Source organism: Synchiropus splendidus, chromosome 7, assembly GCF_027744825.2.
Source record: "Synchiropus splendidus isolate RoL2022-P1 chromosome 7, RoL_Sspl_1.0, whole genome shotgun sequence".
NCBI classification, from domain to species: Eukaryota; Metazoa; Chordata; class Actinopteri; order Syngnathiformes; family Callionymidae; genus Synchiropus; species Synchiropus splendidus.
In genome coordinates, this window is record NC_071340.1 from 17,545,992 (window position 1) to 17,570,807 (window position 24,816).

The 24,816-nt window shown below is 44.1% G+C and overlaps 4 protein-coding genes across 6 annotated transcripts in view; all 4 read left to right on the forward strand.

Moving 5' to 3' along the window:
- Positions 1–14,278, forward strand: part of LOC128762041 (gastrula zinc finger protein XlCGF17.1-like) — a 30,546-nt gene extending 16,268 nt beyond the window's left edge. Inside the window, exons 1-3 of one of the 3 annotated variants that reach the window (XM_053869828.1) lie at positions 4,616–4,788; positions 6,441–8,634; positions 10,239–10,327. In XM_053869828.1, coding sequence (XP_053725803.1) covers positions 4,752–4,788; positions 6,441–7,549 — 1,146 coding nt within the window. In that variant the 5' untranslated portion in view covers positions 4,616–4,751 and the 3' untranslated portion in view covers positions 7,550–8,634; positions 10,239–10,327. Of the gene's footprint in view, positions 1–4,615; positions 4,789–6,440; positions 8,635–8,838; positions 8,959–10,238; positions 10,539–11,947 lie in introns of those variants that run through there. The other 2 variants (XM_053869826.1, XM_053869829.1) reach the window with 2 other exon arrangements.
- On the forward strand, positions 299–3,848 carry LOC128762043 (oocyte zinc finger protein XlCOF6.1-like). The gene is made up of 2 exons (XM_053869831.1): positions 299–444; positions 2,091–3,848. The coding sequence occupies exons 1-2, from the start codon at positions 426–428 to the stop codon at positions 3,242–3,244; spliced, it is 1,173 nt and encodes a 390-aa protein (XP_053725806.1). The 5' UTR covers positions 299–425; the 3' UTR covers positions 3,245–3,848.
- Positions 14,279–17,179: 2,901 nt separating the features above from the next.
- On the forward strand, positions 17,180–20,777 carry LOC128762457 (gastrula zinc finger protein XlCGF57.1-like). The gene is made up of 3 exons (XM_053870751.1): positions 17,180–17,308; positions 17,851–18,123; positions 19,311–20,777. The coding sequence occupies exons 1-3, from the start codon at positions 17,290–17,292 to the stop codon at positions 20,393–20,395; spliced, it is 1,377 nt and encodes a 458-aa protein (XP_053726726.1). The 5' UTR covers positions 17,180–17,289; the 3' UTR covers positions 20,396–20,777.
- Positions 20,778–22,136: 1,359 nt separating this feature from the next.
- Positions 22,137–24,780, forward strand: LOC128762475 (oocyte zinc finger protein XlCOF22-like). Its single transcript, XM_053870777.1, has 3 exons — positions 22,137–22,277; positions 22,751–23,014; positions 23,684–24,780. The coding sequence occupies exons 1-3, from the start codon at positions 22,259–22,261 to the stop codon at positions 24,619–24,621; spliced, it is 1,221 nt and encodes a 406-aa protein (XP_053726752.1). The 5' UTR covers positions 22,137–22,258; the 3' UTR covers positions 24,622–24,780.
- Positions 24,781–24,816: the final 36 nt, after the last annotated feature.

Genomic DNA, 24,816 nt, shown 5'->3' on the forward strand with positions numbered 1-24,816 from the left:
TTAAGATTCAATTCTCAACTTATTGGAAACCCATCAACACGAGTTAATGGGAGCTAATTAATTGGATGGTTGTTGTTTTTAATCTCTTTTATGAGAATCTTGAAATTTTGATTTGAATACATTTATTATTAAAATAATAGTTTGATGTTTTTTGCGTGTGAACGCATTTATGTTCGAGGTTTGGAGGTAGGTTTTGCATGACTTGATACTGACTTGATACAAAGCTGGCGGGAGACTCAGCGGAACCTTCGTTCGCCAACGCAGAATTGGCCGGAAGTTCGGCCATTTTCTGCTTCCGGACCGCCGAAGCGGAGGCTAAAAGCTCTGCCTTCTGAGTTTGAAATGTTCCTCCAAGCAGCGACCGATAAACGGTGCTGACGACCATCTGCTGCATTTAGGAAGGAGGGACGGAGCAAACACGAGCGATGGAGAGAAGCACACCAGGTACACACACACGCGCACGGTTGCAGGCGAAACACACGCGCACCCCAAAACACAAACTGCCGTTGTTTCATGTTTCTTTTTTTATTAAATGGCAGGAGGACGAAGAATTGTGTAATCAAACTTCAAGCATAGATTTGCCACTCAGTGGTCAATGAACATGTTGCCCTCCTTGTTTTCCCTTAGAGATTCTTCAACCGTAAATATCGCACGACGCGTAATGATAGCGAAGGCTGTACTGCAGGGAGATACAAACACATAAGAGACAGTCACAAGTGTCACCGCTTAAATAGCCACCTTCCGTCGAGGTGTGTGTTCAGCACATCCATCAGGAATGTATATCGTTGCAGGCCTCTCTACAATACATGTATCTATACCGATGTTGCACAGTGAGTCCTGGTTCAGGTGAGCCATGTGTTTTGTGAGCTTAGGTTTAGGGGCAGAGGCTGGGGAAAGGGTTATGGCAAAGAGAGCAAGAGACAAACAAACCTGTGTGTGTGACGATTGTTTGAATTTGGATGTTTCAATAGTAAGTACGTTTTTTTAAGAATACAAGTGACTGCTTTATAGCTTCCTGTGATTTAACCTCCTCTATTTCATTGATGATCTGTTCGAAGGCTACGACGATGCCTGATGGTGGTAAATGTTGTGACTATAGATTAAACTCTACTTTAACTAGGCCATCAGAACTGACCTGAGGCCATGTAGTTGCCTTCTTTATTTGGACATTCAGTGAGATACAGTATAATGTTTATAGCCAGAAAAGGTTATTTAAGTGATTTTGTTGTTGAAGTTGTTCAGTTACATGCAGTTTTGCCATATTTAAATCTTACTTTAAAAAGTCAACTGATAAATAATGGATATATAATCAAAATTGATGTTTATTTTAGGGCTGCAACGATTAGTTGACGTCGTTGATAATATCGACAACAAAACTTGGTCAACGTCAAAATCTGTGCGTCGTGTTGCTGTAAACACACACACAGGCCGCAGGATGGGCGTCAAGAAGTGGTTGTTATTGAGAAGCAGTGAGAAAGTATCACATTCTCTGGAACCATTAAAACATGTTCATTTCTGTTCCTTTAATTGGTTCCTGACTGAGTACTTCCTGACTCTAAAGCGTGCCTTCGTTTTGTGTGTGAAGATAAAGCGTCCTAACAGCTAGCATGTGGGTTAGCACGTAGCTAACTTGTTAGCGGAGATTGACTTGTTTTTAATGATGTCACACACGTCACATCTGGGCTACAAAAGTGATTTTTTTTTTTTTTTTTTTTTTTTTTTTTTACAGTGATGTAGTGAAGTGTCCTCAGTCTCTCTCCTCCTCCTAACAATAACCAGAACTGAACTAGGGAGCTACACCGAACACATCGTTTTAGATTATCTTTCCTTTTGATGTGGATGTTGATCAGATATTTTATATGGGACACACATGTTCCTGGATTATGTGTCACTATTTTAATGTACTTGTTTAATAATGTGTGGTGTCAGAGTATCACAGTCAGATGACCAGTAGTCACCGGTCAGCACTCAAAATGGTTTTTGTGTGTTCATTTTCTGAGCACACCAGGACACCTTTCGAAACACTCTTTCGGAACGCTCTACCACGGCACCAACAAAACCAAGATTCTGGTGTGTTTGTGTCCCTGCAGATGTTCTGCAGCTGCTGGTGATTAAAGAAGAAGTTCCTACTGAGCAGCAGGAGAGCAGCTCCAGTCTGGACCAGCAGGGACATGAGCCTCATCTCATGAAAGAAGTGAAAGAGGAGGAAGAAGAACATGATGTCTCCCAGCTCTCACAGACTCCTGTGGATGTGAAGACTGAAGATGATGAGAAGCCTCCAACCAGCAGCTTAATTCAACACATGAAAACAGAAGCTGATGAAGACAACTGTGGAGGATCAGAACCAGCCAGCTGCTTGGACACGCCTCTCCACCCTGACCAGCAGAGGTCACTCTCTTCTGACACTGATGACAGTGAAGACTGGAGAGAAACCAGCAACTCTCAGAGTGGGTCAATGGTTCACGACAGTGAGAAGAAAGATGCTGATCACAGATCACTGATCTGCTCTTGCTGTGGAAAACAATGTGCTTCGAAGTCTGGACTGACTAAACACATGACGTCCTGCTCTAGAACATTTACTTGTTCACATTGTGGGAAATGTTTTAAAAGAAGACAAAATATGATCGCTCACATGGCAATCCACACTGGTAAAAAACCTTTCAGTTGCTCTATGTGTGATAAATCTTTCAACAGAAAAAGTAGCTTGGAGGAACACATGACAACTCACACAGAAGGAAAACCTTTTTGCTGTGCTTTATGTGATGAAATGTTTACCAGAAAACATAGCTTGCAGGAACACATGAATCGACACACTGGAGAAAAGCTTTTTAGTTGCTCTCAATGTGATAAATGTTTTACGCGGCGCAGGAACCTGAACTACCACATCAAAGTTCACTCTGAAAAGAAACCTTTCAGTTGCCCTCAGTGTGACAAATCTTTTAACAGGCGTAGTAGCTTGGAGGAACACTTGAGAAATCACACTGGTGAAAAACCTTTCAGTTGCTCACAGTGTGGTAAATGTTTTACGGTGAGTAGGACCCTGAAAGAGCACATGAGAATTCACTCTGGAAAAAAACGTTTCAGCTGCTCTCACTGTGATAAATCTTTTTACAAAATAAGTAACTTCAAGGAACATTTAAGAAAGCACAATGGTGAAAAACCTTTCAGTTGCTTTCAGTGTGGTAAATGTTTTAACTGGAAACGTAGCCTGGGGAAACACATAAAGTATTGTGATAGAAAATGAATCTTGGTCTCCTCAACATTCTCTCAGTGTGATGCATGTATGTGAAGAGGAAGCGTAATGGAACATTAGACTTCCCTCATGTAACCTTCAGTAGCACCTAAATCCTGATTCATCTGTGATCTAAGATAAGTAAATGTATGCAGGTGAAAAGATGCTATAAAAACACACTAACTATCATGAGTCTTAAAGCTGCAAATGTTTTTGATGTGCGATCAATAGGTGTTATGAATGACCCTCCGAACCTTGCAGAGGAGCTCAGGGAGCTGAGCAGTGATGTTGTGAGGGGCGATTAGAGGAGGGGAAGTCTGTTGAATGCTCTTTTTCATTCGTCCTGGATTTTCATACTTTTACATTTGCTGCCGTGAGTAGAATAAATAGACAGAATGTGATGTTCTATATTTTATGTAGCACACTTGGAAAACAACACAAGAAGCCTCTATGACACTCTGGTTGAGGGTAACTTGACTTAGACACTTGTACGTTAAAGTCGCTCGCAACCAAATAAAGATGAATATTCCTTCTGAGTGCTTTCTCCGTGCTGTTCTTTTGGGCTGGTGTTGACAATGTTCTACTGTTCGCATGTTGCTGAGCCTCTTCAGAGCTTCTGAGGTTATTCTAAATAGTAAACAAATGTTTGCATGAACTGAAACTGAGCCATTAATCGCGAGTTAACTCAGTTTTAGTGGGATTAATTGAGATTAAATTGTAATCTATTGGCAGCACAAACATGAATGAATATTAAAATAAATTCTCAACTGTGCGTCTTCACTGATTTAGATGAGTCAGTTGGTGAGGAGTCCTCATTACTGTTGTAAGTTCAACAGTTCAGATGGAACAGCACGTGATGTACTGCACCAGGAGACTGTCACGCAGGATATGAATCAAGATGGTCGTGATAACGGTCATGATCGACTCGAAGCCTGTTCCCTGGAGGAGACTCTGGCGCCCCCGCTGGAGAAGAGAGTGAACACACTGCGCCAGCCGGACCAGACTCATAACGCGTGACGTGCCGCCTTCCGCGGACAGTTCCAGACCATCAGAAGTGGATGGAATCCAATAAGAAATTCAAATTCAATCAAAAGATTCCCACTTGAATTTATACGTGAGTACCTCTTGTCTTTTTTTTTTTCTTTTCTTCGCTGGACTCAGTGTGTAAACACGGATGTTGTAGCTTGTTTGGCTTGACTTTGATCGTTTGATGGATGAAAAATAACCTGGTGTGAGACTCTCCTGCATTAAAATATCCATATTATGGGGAGCATGAAAGCAATGTATCGACTGTATCTAAAAAAACGTTTTATCAGCGGAACCTTCGTCCGCCAACACGGACTTGAGCGGAAGTGTGGTCACTTTCTCCTGGCGGACCTCTGAGGCACTTCCTGTTTATCTCCTCTTCGTGGATCCTCCAGTGGATGAAAGCTCTGGCTTCAGAGTGTGAAACATTCCTCCAAGCAGCGACTGGCAACTGCTGCTGCTGACGATCGTCTGCTGCAGTTAGAAACGAGGGATGGAACAAAAGCCAGTAATGGAGAGCAGCAGACCAGGTGCACACACAGCCCCAAACTACCGTTGTTTCTTCTTGTTTCTTTTTAAATGGACTGACGGATCTGCAAACGTTTCCTTTCCTCTCGGTGTTAGAAATGCTGCCGTCAATGTTTCCCCTTTAGTCTCGTCACTACAACCGTAAACACCGGAGGCCAGTGCAGGAGACGTTGATAGTTTTGACGCACTGGATGCGGACAGTGAGACTGCAGTGAGGTGAGCTGAAGCAGTGACGGAGGGATCAAGGTGAAGGTCGGATTCGATCAGGGATGACGTCTGTCGTCGGGCTGCGCGGTGCTTCAGCTGAATATCCATGATCAACAACATTTTCCTAAAGCTAATGGGGATGTCGGGATCCAGGTTTTTTCTGCCCCAGAACCGATCCGATTTTTTTTTAGTGACGAGTTCCACCGATACCGTTCCGATACCTATTCTACACATGTTTTGGTTCAACACCGAAATCTATGGCATATGGTTATACAACTTGACAGCATCAAACAGAAGAGTAAAAGAGGAAATGTGTAGTTTTTATTGTGCTTTATAGCATAGAAATATCGATATACAACTTAACAATTATTGTATAAAAATTAGGTCAAATGTGCTAAAGTTGTTGCTACGACAAAGGAACTGAACATAGTACAGAATTCAGGCAGTGAAATATTCCAACTAAAACATGCTTTTGTCAACAACATCAAACCAAATTGAACCCCTTATACGTTCTTGTGGAGCTGCAAGGGCCTGGTGAGAGCCTGCCTTGACCCTCACCCAAGTGAAAGTTCTTTTTGACAAAGACACATCTGCTGAATAACTGTTTCTCTTCTTATCCATCATATTTGAGGCAGAACTGAGAAGCCTCTCAGTGTCCACACTTGTGCGCCGAGAAACTTGGCGGAGGATGTGATGGCACTGCTGGTTTCAACTTCACTCTTCCATGTCGTCCAAGATGCTTCTGAATTTACTGCTTCCTGTTGTTGACCTTTGCTGTGGGGCCTTTATCACTGGCTCTTCAGCAGACTCATCACCACTGGCTTTGCTGACCTCCACACTCTCAACTAGCCACTCCTCTGGCAGGGCACTGAAGTGGCAATGCAGGACTGTGGCTCCGCCTCTAATAGAGGGCTGTTCATGGCCTCCACTGACCTCTTCTTGGAAAAAAACACACTTCAGCACTGTGATTGCAGGTATCACATCAGCACATGTTGATGTGATACCTGCTGTGTGACGGTTTGCTCCAGAAGGTTTTGCAGCATGTACAGGCGCTTTGTTGGCATTTTAAGATCAACGTGGATGTGCTCAAGGCGTGAGTAGGCCGTGGAGCAAATCACCTCCAACTATCCCTGCAACATTAAAGCAGACCTTCAGGGACTCATGGGCTGTGAAAACTGTCTGACCATGTGACAAAACCTGATGCTCTCCAGTGTTCCCAAAACAGCAGATGCTGAGTATCGGATCGGAACATCCACAAGTATTGCACACCAACAATTATTTCTCAGATCACACCTAATTTCAAAAATCTCAATGATCTTGGTGATGACCTTCCCTGTTTGCATTCAGATCCTGAACAAAGTAATGCTTCCTCCTCTACTGCAGCACCAGCAGGAGCGCTTCAGTGTCAGGATTGTTCTGTGACTCTGGTGTGTGTGTGTCCCTGCAGATGTCCTGCAGCTGTTGGTGATAAAAGAAGAAGTTCCTACTGAGCAGCAGGAGAGCAGCTCCAGTCTAGACCATCGGGGAGAAGAGCCTCATCTCAGGAAAGAAGTGAAAGAGGAGGAAGAAGAACATGATGTCTCCACGCTCTTATTCATTCCTGTGGATCTGAAGACTGAAGACGATGAGAAGCCTCCAACCAGCAGCTTAACTCAACACATGAAAACAGAAGCTGATGAGGACAACTGTGGAGGATCAGAACCAGCCAGCTGCTTGGACACACATTTCCACCCTGACCAGCAGAGGTCACTCTCTTCTGACTCTGACACTGACAACAGTGAAGACTGGAGAGAAACCAGCGACTCTCAGTGTGATTTTAAACATCAGAACAGTGAATACAAAGATGATGGTGATGACAAATCACTGATGTGCTCCGACTGTGGGAGAAAATGTTCTTCGACTTCTGGACTGACTCTACACATAAAGTCCTGCTGTGGAGGATCCTTTAACTGTTCCGTTTGTGGCAAATGTTTCAAAAAGAGACATGCTCTGAAAATTCACATGCGGATGCACACTGGAGAAAAACCTTTCAGCTGCACGCAGTGTGACAAATGTTTTGCTCAGAAGCGGAGTTTGGAGGAACACATGAGAGTGCACACTGGAGAAAGACCTTTCACCTGCTCTTTTTGTGATAAGTTATTTAGTAGGGAAATTAGCTTAGAGGAGCACATGAGGAATCACACCGGGGAAAAGCCGTTCCCCTGCTCTCAGTGTGATAAATGCTTTACACAGAAAAAGATTCTGAAGGTACATATGAGAATTCACACCGGGGAAAAACCTTTCAGTTGTTCTGAGTGTGAAAAATCTTTTACAACAAGGGGGAGCCTAAAGGTGCACATGAGAAGTCACACAGGAGAAAAACCTTTCATATGCTCTCAGTGTGACAAGTGTTTTGCCTATGGTGGGCACCTGAAGGAACACATGATCAGTCATACAGGTGAAAAGCCTTTCCCTTGCTCTCAGTGTGATAAATACTTCACACAGAGACGAAGCCAGAAAGTACACATGAAAACCCACAACGCTCAGAGCTGCTCAAACAGAGATGTTGAAAAGTAACATCTGAAGAAACTCTGCTCTCAGTGTGATGTATGTTTCATACCTAGAGGAAGATTGAAGAAACCCAACATCAGGATCTGACAACACCTAACTTTTGAATTCAAGTGTGACGGTCAGCTTTTAAACATACAACAACAACAATAATAATAATAATAATGGGTAACAACTGTCCTCTGACTTGCTTTAATGATTTGGTTCCCTATTCTTTGAGACCAATATAGATTTTATATTGATAAGAGTGCTGATCCTCTCCGCCAAATACTCTCTAAAGCATTTCTGCTGCTTCTTAAGTACATGTTCTACTCAATGATCACGTTTCCAAGCCGACAGTGCCAGGACCGACGGTGCGGTCACTCCAATTGTGATTATGCCTCATGAGTGACTGATTTACATGTGAATTCAATATAGAAGTGCTTTCACCTGTGACATATTTTTGTTACATGCTGCGTGAGTGAACTGAAATACTGAGGAGAGTGGCCTAAGTGATAAGACGTGGTGTCGACTGAAGTGGTCCTGAATCATCGCTGTCAGAGTTCAACACCGTCACCATCGTGGAGAGCTTCGGTTAGACAAAAGCAAACAAGAAATGCAGTAAACAATAACAGTAAATATCAGAGAAGACACTGTCATTATTTTCCTTGTGTCTGTTCTTAGCGTTTCTTGAATAATAATGTGATCTAATGATCTAAAGTTCCCTCCACCACAGAGACAACTGGAGTTTAGAATAAAATCAGAGGCACCTCCTTGTGAGGACACCTTGCTTTGCCAGTCCCCACAAGGTTAAGCCTCAATATGAGGGTTAAAACGTCAGAATAACTGGGTCATTTTAACTGGGTTTCATTTTGGTTCAGAGTCCTGGTTCAGGTTAGCCATGTGTTTTGGATGGTTAGGTTTAGGGGGAGAGGCTGGGGAAATAGTTATTGCCATGAGAGGTCCTCACAAGGATAGAGTGTGTGCCCCCTGCCAGCTCCAGATCCATGTTTTCCTCATCATATCCTAAAAACTAAAAGCAGATACAGTATTCGCCGACACTGACAGGAGACATCATGTCTGCACTGAGGGCTCAGCACTCGCCAACACTGCAGGTGAGGTGTTTGTAATGAACAACCATTTTCGTTGTGACTGTGTGTGTGTATATATATATATATATATATATATATATATATATATATATATATATATATATATATATATATATATATATGGGTTTGGTAGTTCCTGCTTTTTAAGGGGGAAAAACTCGCGTCGGAACCACTTCCTCCCACGTTGGAATAACCGGAAGTTGCGCCATTTTCTTCAAGCAGCGGATGGCAAGTGCTACTGACGGTTATCTGCTGCCTTTTCTCTCGGTTGTTGACGGAAGCGGGTGCAAAAAAGCTCCTGACTAGAGATGGAGACCAAGAGACCAGGTGCGCACACACGCTGAGTAGCTCCACACTCGCCTGTTATCGTTTATTATCGCGTTACCTACGTGAGTCGTCTCTCATGCTGTGGAACTGGTGTGTTCTAAAGCTTCTGTGCCGCAGCAAAACGATCAGAAAATACGGACAGACGTTCAAATGTTGCAGTCGTGTACATTCATTCGCCCTTTTCTGTTGTATACATATGATGTAATGACAGTGCTGATCAACAAGCGCACAATGCATTGTGGGGTCCGGACTTGCAGTCGGCTCTGATGTCACCGACGGTGGTGTCCAAATATCAAGAGAGCTCCGAGATCCAATTTTAAATCTTGATTTACATCATTGTACCCCCCTGCGTTAATATGTATATTTTATTTTACAGCATGTTTAATTTTGGCATCCATTGCTGTTAAAACAATGAACAGCAACTTGATCATTTCTCTGTTATGATGATGTTATGATGATCATCACCGATGAACAGCCACTCAGAATGAAATCTGGTTTCTAACTTTGAGTTTGCCAAGTCAGGCTGAAAATGTACTCTGTGATGCCTCCGTGCTTAGTATTAGTTGTGTCCTCTGCCTCCTCTTAACTGTCTAACAAACAGTCAGCGCTTGTCACTCGGATTTTAATCTCCATCTAAGATGGATTTCTGAATGTGTTTTCTCTATGAATCGCTTCATCTGCAGCTCAAGATAAGACACTCCTTTATGTTTATGGGAATCTGGACACCTGAAGAGGTGGAAGTCTACTGTCAGTGAAACTGGTTTCTGTCGTACATGAACTGCCTCTGCCACACACCAGCCTCATCACTGCCCCCTGCTCCAGTCTCTCCTGTCCTTTTGGGTCTCTGTTGGTATTCATTTCCAAATCTTCTGAATGGACGGAAACAGCGCCAGGTGGCAGTGCCATGTTTCGGCAAGCAAGCAGGCTGCGGATGCTACCACCAGCTTTGTTTCACTGCTGTGTCAGCTCTTATTCACACACCTCCTGTGTGTCTCAGGGCCTCTGTGACTCTGCTGCCACCTGCTTTTCCATCGAGCTCATTGCAAACTATATCAGGAATCATCCACGGCTTTGAGACCAACAGAAGTTGGAACGATTATTCAGTGGCTCAAGTGTGTGTGTGTGTGTGTGTGTGTGTGTGTGTGTGTGTGTGTGTGTGTGTGTGTGTGTGTGTGTGTGTGTGTGTGTGTGTGTGTGTGTGTGTGTGTGTGTGTGTGTGTGTGTGTGTGTGTGTGTGTGTGTGTGTGTGTGTGTGTGTGTGTGTGTGTGTGTCCCTGCAGATGCCCAGCAGCTGCTGCAACGTAAGGAAGAGCAGCTGGAGAGGAGCTCCAGTCTGGACCAGGATGAACAAAAACCTTGTCTTTTGAAGAAAGTGAAAGAGGAGGAAGAAGAAGACTACGACGTCTCCAAGTTCTCATTCACTCCTGTTAATGTAAAGACTGGTCGTAATGCTGCGGGAGCAGGGTCTTCAACTGGCTGCAGCAGCAGCAGTGACCGATCATCTGCTGCCTTTTTAATCCGTTATAAACAAGAGACGGCGCAGAAGAAAGTCCTCCTGGTGATGGTGACCAAGATACCAGGTACACACACACAGACTTGTATTTTTGTATCTTCCCTTGTGGGGACATTGTGAGGTTTCTTGGTGACATAACCCTTTCCCCAGCCTCTCACCCTAAACCTAACCATCCAAAACACGTTTTAACCGTCTAAACCTTCTGAGAACAGGCCGAAATGTCCTAACAAAGTAAAATGTCTTCACAAGAAGGTGGCTTGTCAAGACTTGGTCTTCACAAGTATGGCAAAACATGCCCACACACAGACAGTTGCCTGCCTGTAATGGTCATTCTGGCATTTCATTCATTACCTTGACCCATCACAGAGTGGCATTGATCTCCGTCATGCGTCTCCATCAGTCACACAGTGCAGAGCGATTCACTTTTTCACTGGTCTTGAAGCAGTGGTGCAGTCTTGGTCTCAGAAAGGTCAGTGAAACAGTGCATGAGACTGGAGATGAAACAGACACACGTCATGCCGCCACTATAACCATGACTCATCACATCGATGACATTCCAGCCACTTTGTTCGGCCCGTCTTATGTGACGATGCTCGATCTGGGAGACACGAAGCTAGTCTGAGTTTATTGTTGACAGCACCTCACATGCTGGGCATTTCTCATGTTTTGAAGGTGCTGAAACTGACAGATCAAACTGGACTCATGCGTTTCCCAGGTAGCTCTGCGATCTACCAACTCTGCCCCCCAGGCACAGAGTGTTCTGTCACTTTTGTTTGGAGCTAGACGACTTTAGACGACTTTATTTAACCCATTGGGAGGTGCCCTCATTGGGAGAAGAATTGCAAGAGCGCATCCTCATCAGCGGTTCACAAGAATGTCTTTCTACACTTGTGTTTTATGCTGCTTTGCAGCACCGTGCTCCAGCTCATTCACATGCTCCATGTCATCTGCTCCTCCTTCATCTCCATCTTCATCTCAGGAACAGGTTTTCGGACATGTTTAAAATTTTACACAATCTCTAATGCTATCATGAAAAGTCTTCTATTTGTGTTTTTTTTGTGCATTATAAATTTACAAATGATTTTCTTTAGTTTATAGTTTACAAGAGTTTCAAGGTTATAGTATCAAGGTCAACAAGCAAATGAACCAGAATGTGTTCAAAACTGAACGAATAAACAAACTGTCAAATTCATATATAGTGGTTCTGCCTTTAGCTCACTGTCGAATGCATGTGGTGTCTGAAAACATTTTTCCACCACAGTACAATGTCACCTGCTGGCTTACTATTGCATTGCATCATTAGAAAGATGCATGTGGATGTAGTCTGAAAGTTTCTTTACCTATTTTTATCCAAATATATTGATAGGTGTGTAGTTTATGTTATTAAAACTGCCTGTTCTGTTTCCTGTACAACAGAAGAACAGCTGATCGGTAGCGTGGTTGATAGGTGACTCGAGTGTGTTTGTGTCCCTGCAGGGGTGCAGGAGAGCAGCTCCAGTCTGCACCAGCAGGGACAAGGCCCTCGTCTCCTGAAAGAAGTGAAAGAGGAGGAAGAAGAACATGATGTCTCCCAGCTCTCATTCACTCCTGTGGATGTGAAGACTGAAGATGATGAGAAGCCTCCAACCAGCTTAACTCTACACATGAAAACAGAAGCTGGTGGAGATGGATGTGGAGAACCAAACTTGGGAAGGACTCCGCACCCCGCCCTCCACAGATCGGGCTCTGACTCAGACACTGACAACAGTGAAGACTGGAGGGGAAGCGGCAAAACACAGTCAGGCTCGCGCTCAGTGGTGAATCGAAAAGCTCATGTCAGTGAGAGGAAAAATGATGACAAATCACTGGTCTGTTATGGATGTGGAAAGCAGTGTTCCTCGAAGGCTGGACTGACGAGACACGTGAAAGCCTGCTGTGAAGGATCTTCGACTTGTTTCATTTGCAGAGAATCTTTTTCAACCACGGCTGATCTGAAGCTCCACATGAGCGTTCACAAGGAAAAGAAACCATTCAGCTGCCCTCAGTGCAGTGATTATTTCACTCGCAGATGTGAATTGGAGAAACACATGAGAACGCACAACAGTGACAAATGTTTCGTCTGCTCTCAGTGTTATCAAGGTTTTACACAGGTAAAAAGTCTGATGGAACACATGGAAATTCACAATGAAAGGAGGCCTTTCAGCTGCCCTCAGTGTCATAAACGTTTTACCACGAAAAGGGCCCTTTTGGAACACTTGAGACTTCACACTGGAGAGAGGCCTTTTGGCTGCTCTCAATGTGGTGATCGGTTTAACAGAAAAAGTAGCTTGGTGGTGCACCTCAGACGTCACACGGGTGAAAAGCCTTTTCTTTGCACACTCTGTGATCATCGTTTTACAGATAAAAAGAACCTGAAGGCTCACTTGAGAATTCATACAGGAGAAAAACCATACAGCTGCTCTCAATGTGAGCAACGTTTTACACAGAATAGAAGCCTGAAGGTGCACATGAGAATTCATACTGGAGAAAAAGAGTACAGCTGCTCTCAATGTGATCAATGTTTTACACAGAAAAGAAGCCTGACGTTGCACATGAGAATTCATACAGGAGAACAACCCTTCTGCTGCTCTCAGTGTGACAAAAGATTTGTCAGGAGGAGTGAGTTGGTGACACACATGCTAACGCACACTGATGTGAAACCTTTCCCTTGCTCTGAGTGTGTTAAATGTTTCACACAGGAAAGGAGCCTGAAGACTCACATGCAGAGAATCCATGCAGGCAAGAAACCAATCACATGCTCGCAGTGTGACGAAGCCTTTCTCAGTAGCTATGAGTTGATGGCCCATGTGAAAACTCACAATGAAGGAAATGCCTTTCCTGATGAATTATGTGGAGTGGAAGCTGGAACACCTAAGTCTTGAATTCAAATTAAAGAAATTGGGATTGTCAATCTAAGATAAATTTGATTATTCCACAATGGGGAGATTTGGCATGTGTCTGCCAAATATATGCCTTTCGTCTACACAAGCATTTTCAGTCACTGAAACATTAACTTTTCTGAGATCTGTGTGACCTAAAAGTAGGACATCCCTTAACTGCACATACGTTCTCAGATCATGGGGACAGCATTGCGCAAAAGCGACGTTTAGTAAGTAACTTTTGCCCTGAAGCGTCATGGTGACAACATGAACTGACTTAGCTTCTTGGCAACAAACAAATGATCAAATAGAGAGGACACATCAGCCAATGAATATATCTGGTGCATCCTTACTGGCCAGTCTTGGGTTTCCTCAATCCTAAGGAAGCTGCTTCCCTCAATCTCACACCTGAACTTCGCTTCCTAAGATTCAGGACAGTCCAGTGGTCTTTGCGTGGGCATGCATTTTTGAGGTTGAGAACTGAGGCTGAGGATCAAGGAAGAAATTTGAATTCTTGTCTCAGAGTGGACGGGGTTTTTGTTCTGTGCAGTCTGAATGGTGCCTCATGAACCTTCCATCCACAAGTGTTTTCTTCACTACAACAATGGCAGGCCTCGTGCTTGTTCAGCGCACATTAATGTGTGGCCAGACTTGCTGCCTGAGATCAACCTGGAACCAGTTGATAGGCTAAATCATTCCAAGAACTAAAAAGGTACCTACATTGCGAAAGCAGCTTGAGACTCAAGGCCTGTCACACAAATCAGCGACTACCTCACTGAGGAAGAGGGGAGGAGAACAAGGGACCCCAAATCCTGTGGGTGTTTTTTGCCAAATGAAAACTGTGTATGACCTGTTTACTGCTGTTGCGTTGCCTTTTTGGAAGAAAAATGTATGCTTAAAGGGAATAAAGAAATGAAGGCAACAACTCAACCTTTTTTCCATGGAAAAGATGATTTGAAATCTACAAACAGGACACACACAGTAATCTGATAGAGCACAAGGCGTCTGATAAACTATTGTCTTAGAAACATCTTTGCCTAACTAAGAATGACTTCTCAAATACAAACAGAGATGAAGACTGCAGAGCTCCTTTCCTCATGCCAACATCTCCTGATAGAGTGTTAATATTTGTCTTATCTTTAAATAGCAATAACCTTAAGCCAGGATCTGGAAAAACAACGCCTGAGAATCTCCTGCGAGACCAGGACGCTTCAATTAGATCTTGGTTTTAGCCTCTATTTTAATATTAACAGATTCTGTCTTGGCGCCTTTAAAAGAACAAGAAAAAATACAACATTCAAGACACTGGGACTTAAGCTAAGCAATACACCCTCATTTCCACTGACAAAGGTTAAAATAGAGCCCCTTAATAAGTGACCATGTGTGTTTTTATTACTTAAATGTGTTTGTATCAGTGGAGCATGTTGTGGTGACTAGACAGAGATCAGACTTGTGTTCCAACAGGATAACACACTAAAATCGAACATGAAACTTGACCAAGCGTCTGACCCAGATACAGTAAGTGATAGCGCATGCAGCGTTTTTCAATTGTTTAGCTTTGTGACTTGCATGACGTTGGAACAAAGTCTTGCATTTCTGCTGCAGCCGACAGCAGTTGAGAACAGGAGCTGGTGAGGACCACTGTGGAGGTTCTGAACCAGCCAGCTGCTTGGACAAACTTGTCAGGTCTGACCAGCAGAGGTCATCCTCTGACACTGATGACCGTGTAGACTGCAGCAAAAGTAAGAACCCTCAATCACGTCAAACTCCCTGGACCGTCAAAAATCCTATGCCAGTAAGAACAGTAATGCTCACAGATCAGATCACTCTCCTGGTTGTAAGAAGTAATATTCCATAAATGCTGCACTGACTACGTACAGTCCTGCCTCTGCCAGATCTTCTACTTTTTAAAGCAAACAAAACCTGAAGAATCACATGAGATTGCACACAGGGGACCTTTCAGTTGCTCTGTGTGGAGACACTTTGCCAGAAGAAATAGCTTGTATATAGACATCAAAAAGCACACTGGTGAAAGACCTTTCTGCTGCCCTCAGCATCATAAATGTTTTACAGACAAACACATCTTGAGGGACCACATGGGAATTCACTCTGATGAAAATGTTCCCATTGTCATAAATGTTTAAGGCAGAAAAAGAACCTGAACACACACGAGAATGCACACTGGGGAGAAACCTTTTGGCTGCTCTCGGTGTTTCATCAGTGCAGTCAAAGAAGTTGCTTGAAAGTACATTTGAGAAGTCACAGCGATGAAAATGCACACACAAAAATTCATTCTTGAGAAGAAAAAAAAAACAACGTGTCAAAAAGTTTTTACCTGAAGTGATTCAACGGTCAGAACTCACGAGTAGATTTCCCTGCTCACCTGAGGGATGATGCAGAGGCAGTCAGAGCACCTATCTTGGAATGAAATGATGCTTTCAGCAGGTGTACAAGTGCAGGGTGAAAGACACAAAGAACGATTGGTGAAGTCTGAAGAGTCGGTGGAGGGGCGCAGAGGGCCCCCAAAGTGACCCCTCACAGCCTTTGTTGTTTGTTGGGTTTTATTTTATTTAGCTTTTATTTATTTATTTATTTTATTAAGCACTTCATTTCAAAGCACTTTCCTAGTTGGTGGGACCCCCACTGACCATGTCAATAAAATCTATTCTGATTCTGATTGTGTTTTAGGTCAAACAAGAACTCTTCATCTGACTTTGATTCTGTCGACTGTTTTTAAAAATGTTTTCATCTTTACTTCAATGCAGATACCTAGTTCCTGATGTCACTGTGGCTGAAACGCTGGAGACACCTAAGCAAGTGATATTGTGAGGTATAGAGTGAAGGGACACCATCATGTCTTACACCAACCTCCATCTCTACGCGTCACATGACGCACAACCCATGGTGTCAGAATGTATTGAGGGAGGCTGAACGTGTGCTTCCATGGAACAGTGCGTCAGCAGAGGATGCAAAAGTCGCCCCCAAGATAGTCGCTAGTTGATGCCTCGTGAGTGAAAATGCAACGGCTGCAGTGTCACTCAACCTCTCTTACTTGTGAATTAATGAAAACACTTTGACACCATGTTCAGATCATGTTGTTGGTCTCATTTTTTTGTTGTTCCACAGTTTTGTGATAGCGATTTGGCCGAGCTGTCAGAGGGTCAGTCACTCAAAGTAACCTCTGCTTGACCCCAGGGTTCAACATTCATTGAGTTGAATATTAATTGCCCTGTTGAGCTCATCTCAAATCGAATCTGAAGGAGTTCAAACCTAAACTGAGGTAATGGAATGGATTTAAAGCTAGTACATGATGAGAATTGTTCACTTGAATATTCGGTTGGTTACATTGCATAAGTGACAAATGACTTATGTCATGTTGAGATATGATGTATAATAGCTACACTACTTGGCTTGTGCCTTGATTGTGTTGGCCGCCTACAAATATCCCATCACTCTGGCGGACAACCTACTCACATGATCAATTTAAGAGGCTGGTAAACGAAACTCTGTATTCAGGTTTTGCTGAATGAGGGTGACTTCGTTCTCCAGCAGCGCTTGGGTTCCGGGAGCTGCTCGGCGATGTAATAACGCCATCTTCTGGGCGCAGCAGGTATTACCGTTCGTTCTACTTATTGGCGATTTAAAATATACGTTTCATATTGATTCATTTATGATTTTGACTGTGGGATAAAATCAAAATAACAGCATTAGTGTGCGGGTCTCCTGCTTTAAAAAGGAAATAGTTCTGTTGGAGGAATGAGCGGAAGTTCCGCCATTTTCTGCCTGATACCGGAAGTCCGTTTGTTGATCGCTGTCGGAGGAAATATCTGGCTTCACAGTTGGAAAGGTTCATTCGAGAGTCGTCTGCTGCCTTTTTCCACTGTTATTGACGAGAGTGGGAGCAGAACAGTCCCGCTGGTGATGGAGACGAAGAGAGCAGGTGCACGCGAACACACTCGAAACGTTTGTCTTTTGTTTGTGAAAAGCGAGGATTGATAAATTCATTATTCTTTATCTGTGCCGCTCGGTGTCACACAGACGGCGCCGCCACAGTTTCTCAGTGTTTTAGCCCCGTTAAAAACCACCACAGACATCGCAGTTTGGAACCATTTATGGACACACTGCAAATCTGTATAAATCTGTTGTTTGTCGCTCTAAATGACGTTCTCTTCATGATCGTATCAATCATCAGTAATGTGTCAGTAATAACTTCTGCTGCAGCCGGTCAGAGAAATCACTTTGAAACGTTCGTCTCTTTTATATCGAGAATATACCGATAATGCAATTTTGATGTAGCGTAATGTTTGATAGAGTGAGAAATATTACCGTCCAAAAATACTTTGTTTGACTTCAGTCATGGATAGTCATGGCTTCTATAGTGAGTTGCCTCTTTTATAGAAATAATACACTGATATTGTTATTTATCAACCGCCACATGACCAACAACTGTCCAGTAACTCAAGTGTGTGTGTGTGTCTGCAGCGGTGCCGCAGCTGCTGGTGAGGAACGCAGGTCCACCAGAGCAGCAGTCGTGCAGCTCCAGCCTGGAGCAGGGGAGGCAAAGACCCCGCTTCGTCAAAGTGTCCAACTTTTCCTTGACTCCTGTCAAAGTGAAGACTGAAAGTGACGTGGCAGGCGAGTCCTCAGGCAGCAGCAGCAGCAGCTGCCGGCGACCGTCTGCTGCCTTTCTGATCAGTTATAAACGAGAGACGGCGCAGAAGAGGATCCTGATGATGATGGTGAAGAAGAGACCAGGTACACACACTCAGCTCGGCAACATAAATAATGGCTACATGTCGGTCTGTATCAGGCAAGGTGTTCTGGTGATCCCTTGTTATGGAAATGTGCTGCCCTGCTTATCAACAGGATGACTTCAGCACCCACCATTTTTTCCTCCACTGACTTCCTGACTCAAGCCTTCTAACCAGTCGCTCTGCTCCGCCTGATTTGGGCCCTAAAGCTGTGGAAACAGTGAGCATGAGGAAAGAACCAGTGCTCCTCCTTATCTGGCCAAGCTTTTAACCCCTTATGTCCCTCCCCGGTCCCTCAGGTCAGCTGACCAGCTGCTCCTATTGCACCAAACACTAAAGAGAAATGAGAGGAGACAGAGTCGCGTAAGAAAGTCAGCATCACTGTCCATTTTTAAAGTGCACTATTCCTCCTTGGCTTGTATTCAAACGAACAGCTGAGCTCAGTAGAAGCTCAGAAGACCTCCTTTGTTTTTCTGGTTTCTGTTTAACTTGTCTTGCTGTATTTGATGCTTTTTATTACTGCACCTTCTGCCTTATATTGGTTTGAAGGTTGGTGTTATTCACATATTCACCTCTGCACAACACTTTGGTGGCAGCAGTGTTGTTCTTACAGTAAGTCTTCTATAAATATACGTGGCATGGTATGTCATGACCCAGCTTATGAACCAAGTTAGGCCCCTGTACTGGAGGCCCCGCCCCCACACCCAGAGGGCTCGCTCTGAAATAATCCCTGCTCCATTCCTGGTCTGTTTCAGAGGATTGCATGTGAGGGCTAAACAATTTATTGTATTCAGATGAAGTCATGATTCCAGACAAGGTTTTTTGCTGTGCCGTCCTTCTTTATGTGTCTCTCTCGCAGCGCCGCAATTGACTCTAATGTAAACCCAGGACCCAAAATGGCGACCATGCCACACAATGAATTGCGAGCTCTCATGGCCTGTCTTCTGCTGCTAGTCTAAATTCTCCTGCTCTGCTCGTGGATTGCTCACGCGAACAATTTGCTCAACTTGCTCCAGTTGCTTCTGAAATTTTTGGTTGGTCTTCCATTCATCTATGTTGTTTTGTTATATGAACACTGTCTCACTGTCTTCAAGATGCTTAAGTATGTTGAGGTTTAATACGCTTGGTGTTCTTGTTCATGAACAATACATTAGTTCACCCAAGTGACTCGAGTGATTTGTGTCCCCGCAGTGGTCCAGCCTCAGCTGCACGTGAAAGAAGAAGTTTCTCCTCAGCAGCAGGAGAGCAGCTCCAGTCTGGACCAGCAGGGACAAGTTCCTCATCTCATGAAAGAAGTGAAAGAGGAGGAAGAAGAACATGATGTCTCCCAGCTCTCATTCACTCCTGTGGTTGTGAAGACTGAAGACGATGAGAAGCCTCCAACCAGCGTCTTAACGCAACACATGAAAACAGAAGCTGATGGAGACAACTGTGGAGGATCAGAACCAGCCAGCTGCTTGGATCCACCTCTCCACCCTGACCAGCAGAGGTCACTCTCTTCTGACTCTGACACTGATGACAGTGAAGACTGGAGAGAAGGTTCAAACTCTGTGGCTAAGCGAAAGGTTTACGGCAGTAAGAAGAAAAACAAGTATGGCAAGTCCCTCAGCTGTTCTGGATGTAGGAAGAAATATTCCTCAAAAGCTGCACTGACCAAACACGTGAAATCCTGCTCTGCCAGATCGAATTGTTCAGTTTGCGGAAAATGTTTCAAAAGCAGACAAAATCTGAAGATTCACATGAGATTGCACACTGGGGAGAAACCGTTCAGCTGCAATGAGTGTGGAGATTGTTTCGTCAGGAGACGTACCTTGGAGGTACACATGAGAGTCCACACAGGAGAGAAACCTTTCAGTTGCTCTCAGTGCCAGAAACATTTTACACAAAAATATAACTTAAAGGAACACATGAGGATTCACACCGGAGAGAAACCTTTCAGCTGTTCTCAGTGTGGTGATCGTTTCAACAGGAAAAGTGGCTTGGAGGTGCACCTCCGAAGTCACACTGGTGAAAAACCCTTCCAGTGCTCACTGTGTGGTCAGTGCTTTACTCAGAAGAGGAGCCTGACGGTGCACATGAGAATTCATACCGGGGAAAAACCCTTCAGGTGCACTTACTGCGATAAAGGGTTCAACAGGAGGAGTGAGTTGGCGATACATGTCGGCACTCACACTCGAGTAAATGTGTTTTCTCTGCCTCGACCGCTCGAATTGAAATGTGACTTTCAGCAGGTAAACACGAGCAGGGAGAAAGACACTGAAGCTCTGTCCACATGAGGAAGTGTCTCATGTCCTCACGTATGGTGTCAGACTGGCCTCGCATCCGCACAAACTATTTCTGTCACTGAAACCTCAGGTATTTGAAATGTTACTGACAGGGGTAGAAAGAGGAAAAGAACTATTGATATGCTTAGATCTTGGTTTTGTGTTGACTGTTTTATGAAACTGAGATAACAGCAACATCTCAACCTCTTGCTTTTTCTCTAAAATTAAGTGAGAAGGAGTGAAACTAATCGGTTTGTCCATGACTCAGCTGGAGAGTCAAAGTCGGGAAGCAGTGTGATCTTTGAGTATTATTTATTCATTATTTAACAGACATGGATCATAATTTACCCCAGCTAAGTTTAGTCCTTGTGTTGCTCCTAATATTGAGAACAAATAAAAATACTTTCACACCATATTCAGATGTCAAAGCAGCTCGCTTTTGTGTCTTTAAGGATTTTGTTTTAAGACCTCTGCTTGAAAGCGAATGTTGTGCAACAGTTATGGGACGTGACTGTGTTCTGTATTTGGAGGAGCCCTGAACGCACCATGGAGCTGCTGGCTGTGTGTCTATCTCACTTAGTGAAGTGCCCTCATCCCCTGTCTCTACCAGGCTGATGTGTGTCGTCAGGTGGAACCAGTGACTGAGGAGGACGGGCTCTGACAGCAGCCCAACCCAACACCGGCGAGCACATGAGTCTGTTCAGCAGCTGCAGCCAGGCAGTTGCTCCCTGACACCTAAGAGATGGTGATGATCAGGATAACTGACAGGAAATGAAAGTAAAAGAAGAGGTTACTCCTTCACAGTGACATCAGAGGTGTGTATTGAGGATATGCACCTGCTAGGATCCTAACTCTGGGTATCAGACACATCATGACAGCAGTTGGCGTCCGGGGAAATTCGGTTGTCACCGCAGCACGTTGACCAGACCTGATAAGGTGCATCTTCTGAAAGTTTGTGTTGTGAAACTGAAGCAACAAATGTTTTGGGGTTTTTTTCGTTTCTTCTCAAACGCTGCCACAGCAAGTCAGTGTCCTCCATCTTCACCTGCCTTCCTCTTCGTGTCCTCCCTCATCACATCCATCCACCTCACTGATGGTCTTCCTCCTCTTTTTCTTCTGCCTGGAACTTCCACGTGTCCAACCCCTCTGGCCTCCCCACCTGTGTCTCTAAACTTCTCCCTCTGATATACTGGATTCTAATCTTGTTCATTGATTCACTCCCATTGACGAGCTGAGCATCTTCAGCTCTGACTCGTGAAACTGATCCCAGATATTTCTTGCCACCTCCGCTCCTCCACTCGCACACATGGCTTCTGTCTCGCTCCTGATGAGCTTCATTTCTCCTGTCTCCAGCTCGTACCTCCGCCTCTCCAGCTTCTCCAACTCAATTTTACGCTCGCGGTGGGACTGTGACGTCAGAGCTGGAGCGGCGTCTCATGGACTATGACGGGTATCTAAGAGAGTCTCGTGTCTCTCACTGTGAAGCACGTTGTTCACCAGGCGCTACAGTCCAATGGCTTCATCTACTGTCCAGATCTGGTATTACATTTCGTAATATTTTTGTCCATTACGTTTTAATTTTAAATTTAGATTTTTTTAAAATATGTAACTGTTCAATAAAACCAAAATAAAAGCATTGGTGTGTGAGTCTCCTGCTTTAAAAAGAAAATAATTCCGTGGAAGTGGAGCGGAAGTTCAGCCATTTTTTTCCTTCGGCAGGAAGCCGTTCCTCCGTGTCCTCACGCAGTTCGCTGGTCGCTGGTGGAGGAAATGTCTGGCATGAAAATTTGAACGATTCCTTCAAGACTTGGCTGATAACTGCTGCCTCTGTCCCCAGCTATCGACGAGAGTGGGAGAAGAAGAGTCCCGCTGGAGATGGAGACGAAGAGACCAGGTGCACTGGAAAACTCGGTTTATCGGAGGGACAGAGTCAAAGTTTAAACATTTATTTATTTAAATATTTATTTCCCTCTCGATATTGCAGTGGCTGATGCCGTTATTGTTTCCATTTTCAGTCTCGTAAATATACTACAATCGAGATTTGATTTCAGCAGCTACTTTATTTTTGTTTATAAAATATGAGACAGAAAATGGCAACACAGACACACGAGCACACAAAGTATTCTGGCACATTCGTATGTACTGATAATTGCTTTGTAATGAAGTTTGAGATCTGATGAAGACAGAAACAAAAACCTCCACTTTTGTGCAAAGTATCAGCCAATGAAATGTCCATGGACTTAATGTTTTGATAGCTTTTAACCTCGCGATGTTATTATAATTTATTTTTGTTTTTTTTTAATTATTAGCCATCCACTGCTCCTTGACCAAAAATAGTTTGACTGATCCAAGTGTGTGTGTCTGCAGCGGTGCCGCAGCTGCTGGTGAGGAACGCAGGTCCACCAGAGCAGCGGTCGTGCAGCTCCAGCCTGGAGCAGGGGAGGCAGAGACCCCGCTTCGTCAAAGTGTCCAACTTTTCCTTGACTCCTGTCAAAGTGAAGACTGAACGTGACATGGCAGGCGAGCCCTCCAGCAGCAGCTGCCGGCGACCTTCTGCTGCCTTTCTGATCAGTTATAAACGAGAGACGGCGCAGAAGAGGATCCTGATGATGATGGTGAAGAAGAGACCAGGTACACACACACACACACACACACCCACACCTGACCATACTCACACAGTCACTTGCTCTGAGTCTTTCCAGAAGCCGCTCACGTACGCCACACAAACATGCACGGAATCATCCTCACAGTTGTGAGTGAATGAACAAATGTTTATTTCAATCTCCTCAAGTAAAAAATGTCATTGCTTCTGGTGTTGACCTACATTGCTTGAGTTGTGAGTTGTGACCTGTAGAGAGTGGAGAGTGATGTAGAGAGATTAATGAGGAGCAGAGTGGAGAACAGTTCTCTTAGAATCTTGTTTGTGAGACATGAGGTGACCACACCCCTGTCTCTGTGTGTTTATACAAGTTTTGAAGGGTATTTCTGCTTTGTCTGTAAGGCCCTTGGTGAAGGTGCTTTTTGAATAAAGTTGTATGGTTCTGTGTGTCAGACCGCCCGCACTTCTCCTTGTCTTTATTGAGACGGGCCTGACCAATCACGGAAACAGAAGGGGTGGGAGTTACATCCTGCAGACTTTGTCTAGTTTATCCAGTGGACGAGGAATATCTCTATTGTTTCTATTCGTATGTGTTGATTGTCTAGTTAATGTTGTATCATAAGACTATTCTCTCTCCTCTACAAAGTAAATCTACTTCGAAAGCACTTTCATACAATCCAGTGACCTGTGTGTCCCTGCAGCTGTCCAGCCTCAGCAGCACATGAAGGAAGAAGTTTCTCCAAGGCAGCAGGAGAGCAGCTCCAGGCTCGTGCAGCAGGAACAAGAACTTCATGTCATTAAAGAAGTGAAAGAGGAGGAAGAAGAACATGATGTCTCCAAGCTCTCAGTCACTCCTGTGATTGTGAAGGATGAAGAGGATGACAAGCCTCCAACCAGCAGCTTATCTCCAGATATGAAAACAGGAGATGATGAAGGCCGCTGTGGAGGATCAGAACCAGCCAGTGTCTTGAACACAGCTCCCAACTCTGTTGGCCAGAGGTCACCTTCAGACACTGATGACAGTGAAGACTGGAGCGAAACCAAGAAAGCTCTGTCAGGTTCAGGTGCTGTGGAGAATCAGAAGGTCCATAAGAAGAAAAGTAATCATCGCAAGTCAGTGGGCTGCCCAGGATGTAAGAAGAAGTATTCTTCGAAAGCTGTTGTGGCAAAGCACATGGAAACCTGCTCTGCTAGATTTTCTACTTGTTCTGTTTGTGGAAAATGTTATAAAAACAGACATAACCTGAAGATTCACATGCGAAAGCACACAGGAGAGAAACCTTTCAGCTGCAATCAGTGCGGAGAAGGTTTTGCCAGAAGAAGCAGCTTGGATATACACATCAGAAATCACACTGGTGAAAGACCATTCAGCTGCCCTCGGTGTCCCAAAAGTTTCACACAGAAATGCAATCTGAATACACACATGAAAAGTCACACTGGAGCGAAACCTTTCAGCTGCTCTCTGTGTCAAAAACATTTTACCCTGAAATGCAACTTAAAGACACACATGAGGCTTCACACTGGAGAGAAACATTTCAGCTGCTCTCAGTGTGGTGAACGTTTTGTCAGAAGACGTGGCTTGGAGGTACATATGAGAAATCACATTCGTGAAAACACCTTTCAGCTGCTCTCTGTGTGATGAAGGTTTCAGATTGTGATGAATTATGAAGAGAGGAAGTTGGATCATGTAAATCTTTCACAGAGACACCAGAATCACCCAGGCGAGGCTTGTGAATGTCCTTGACCCGCAAACCCTGATGTGTGTGTTAAACTATGTTCTATGGAAATCAAATAAATGACTGCCACATATCACCCTCTTATTTCTTCCTCAGAA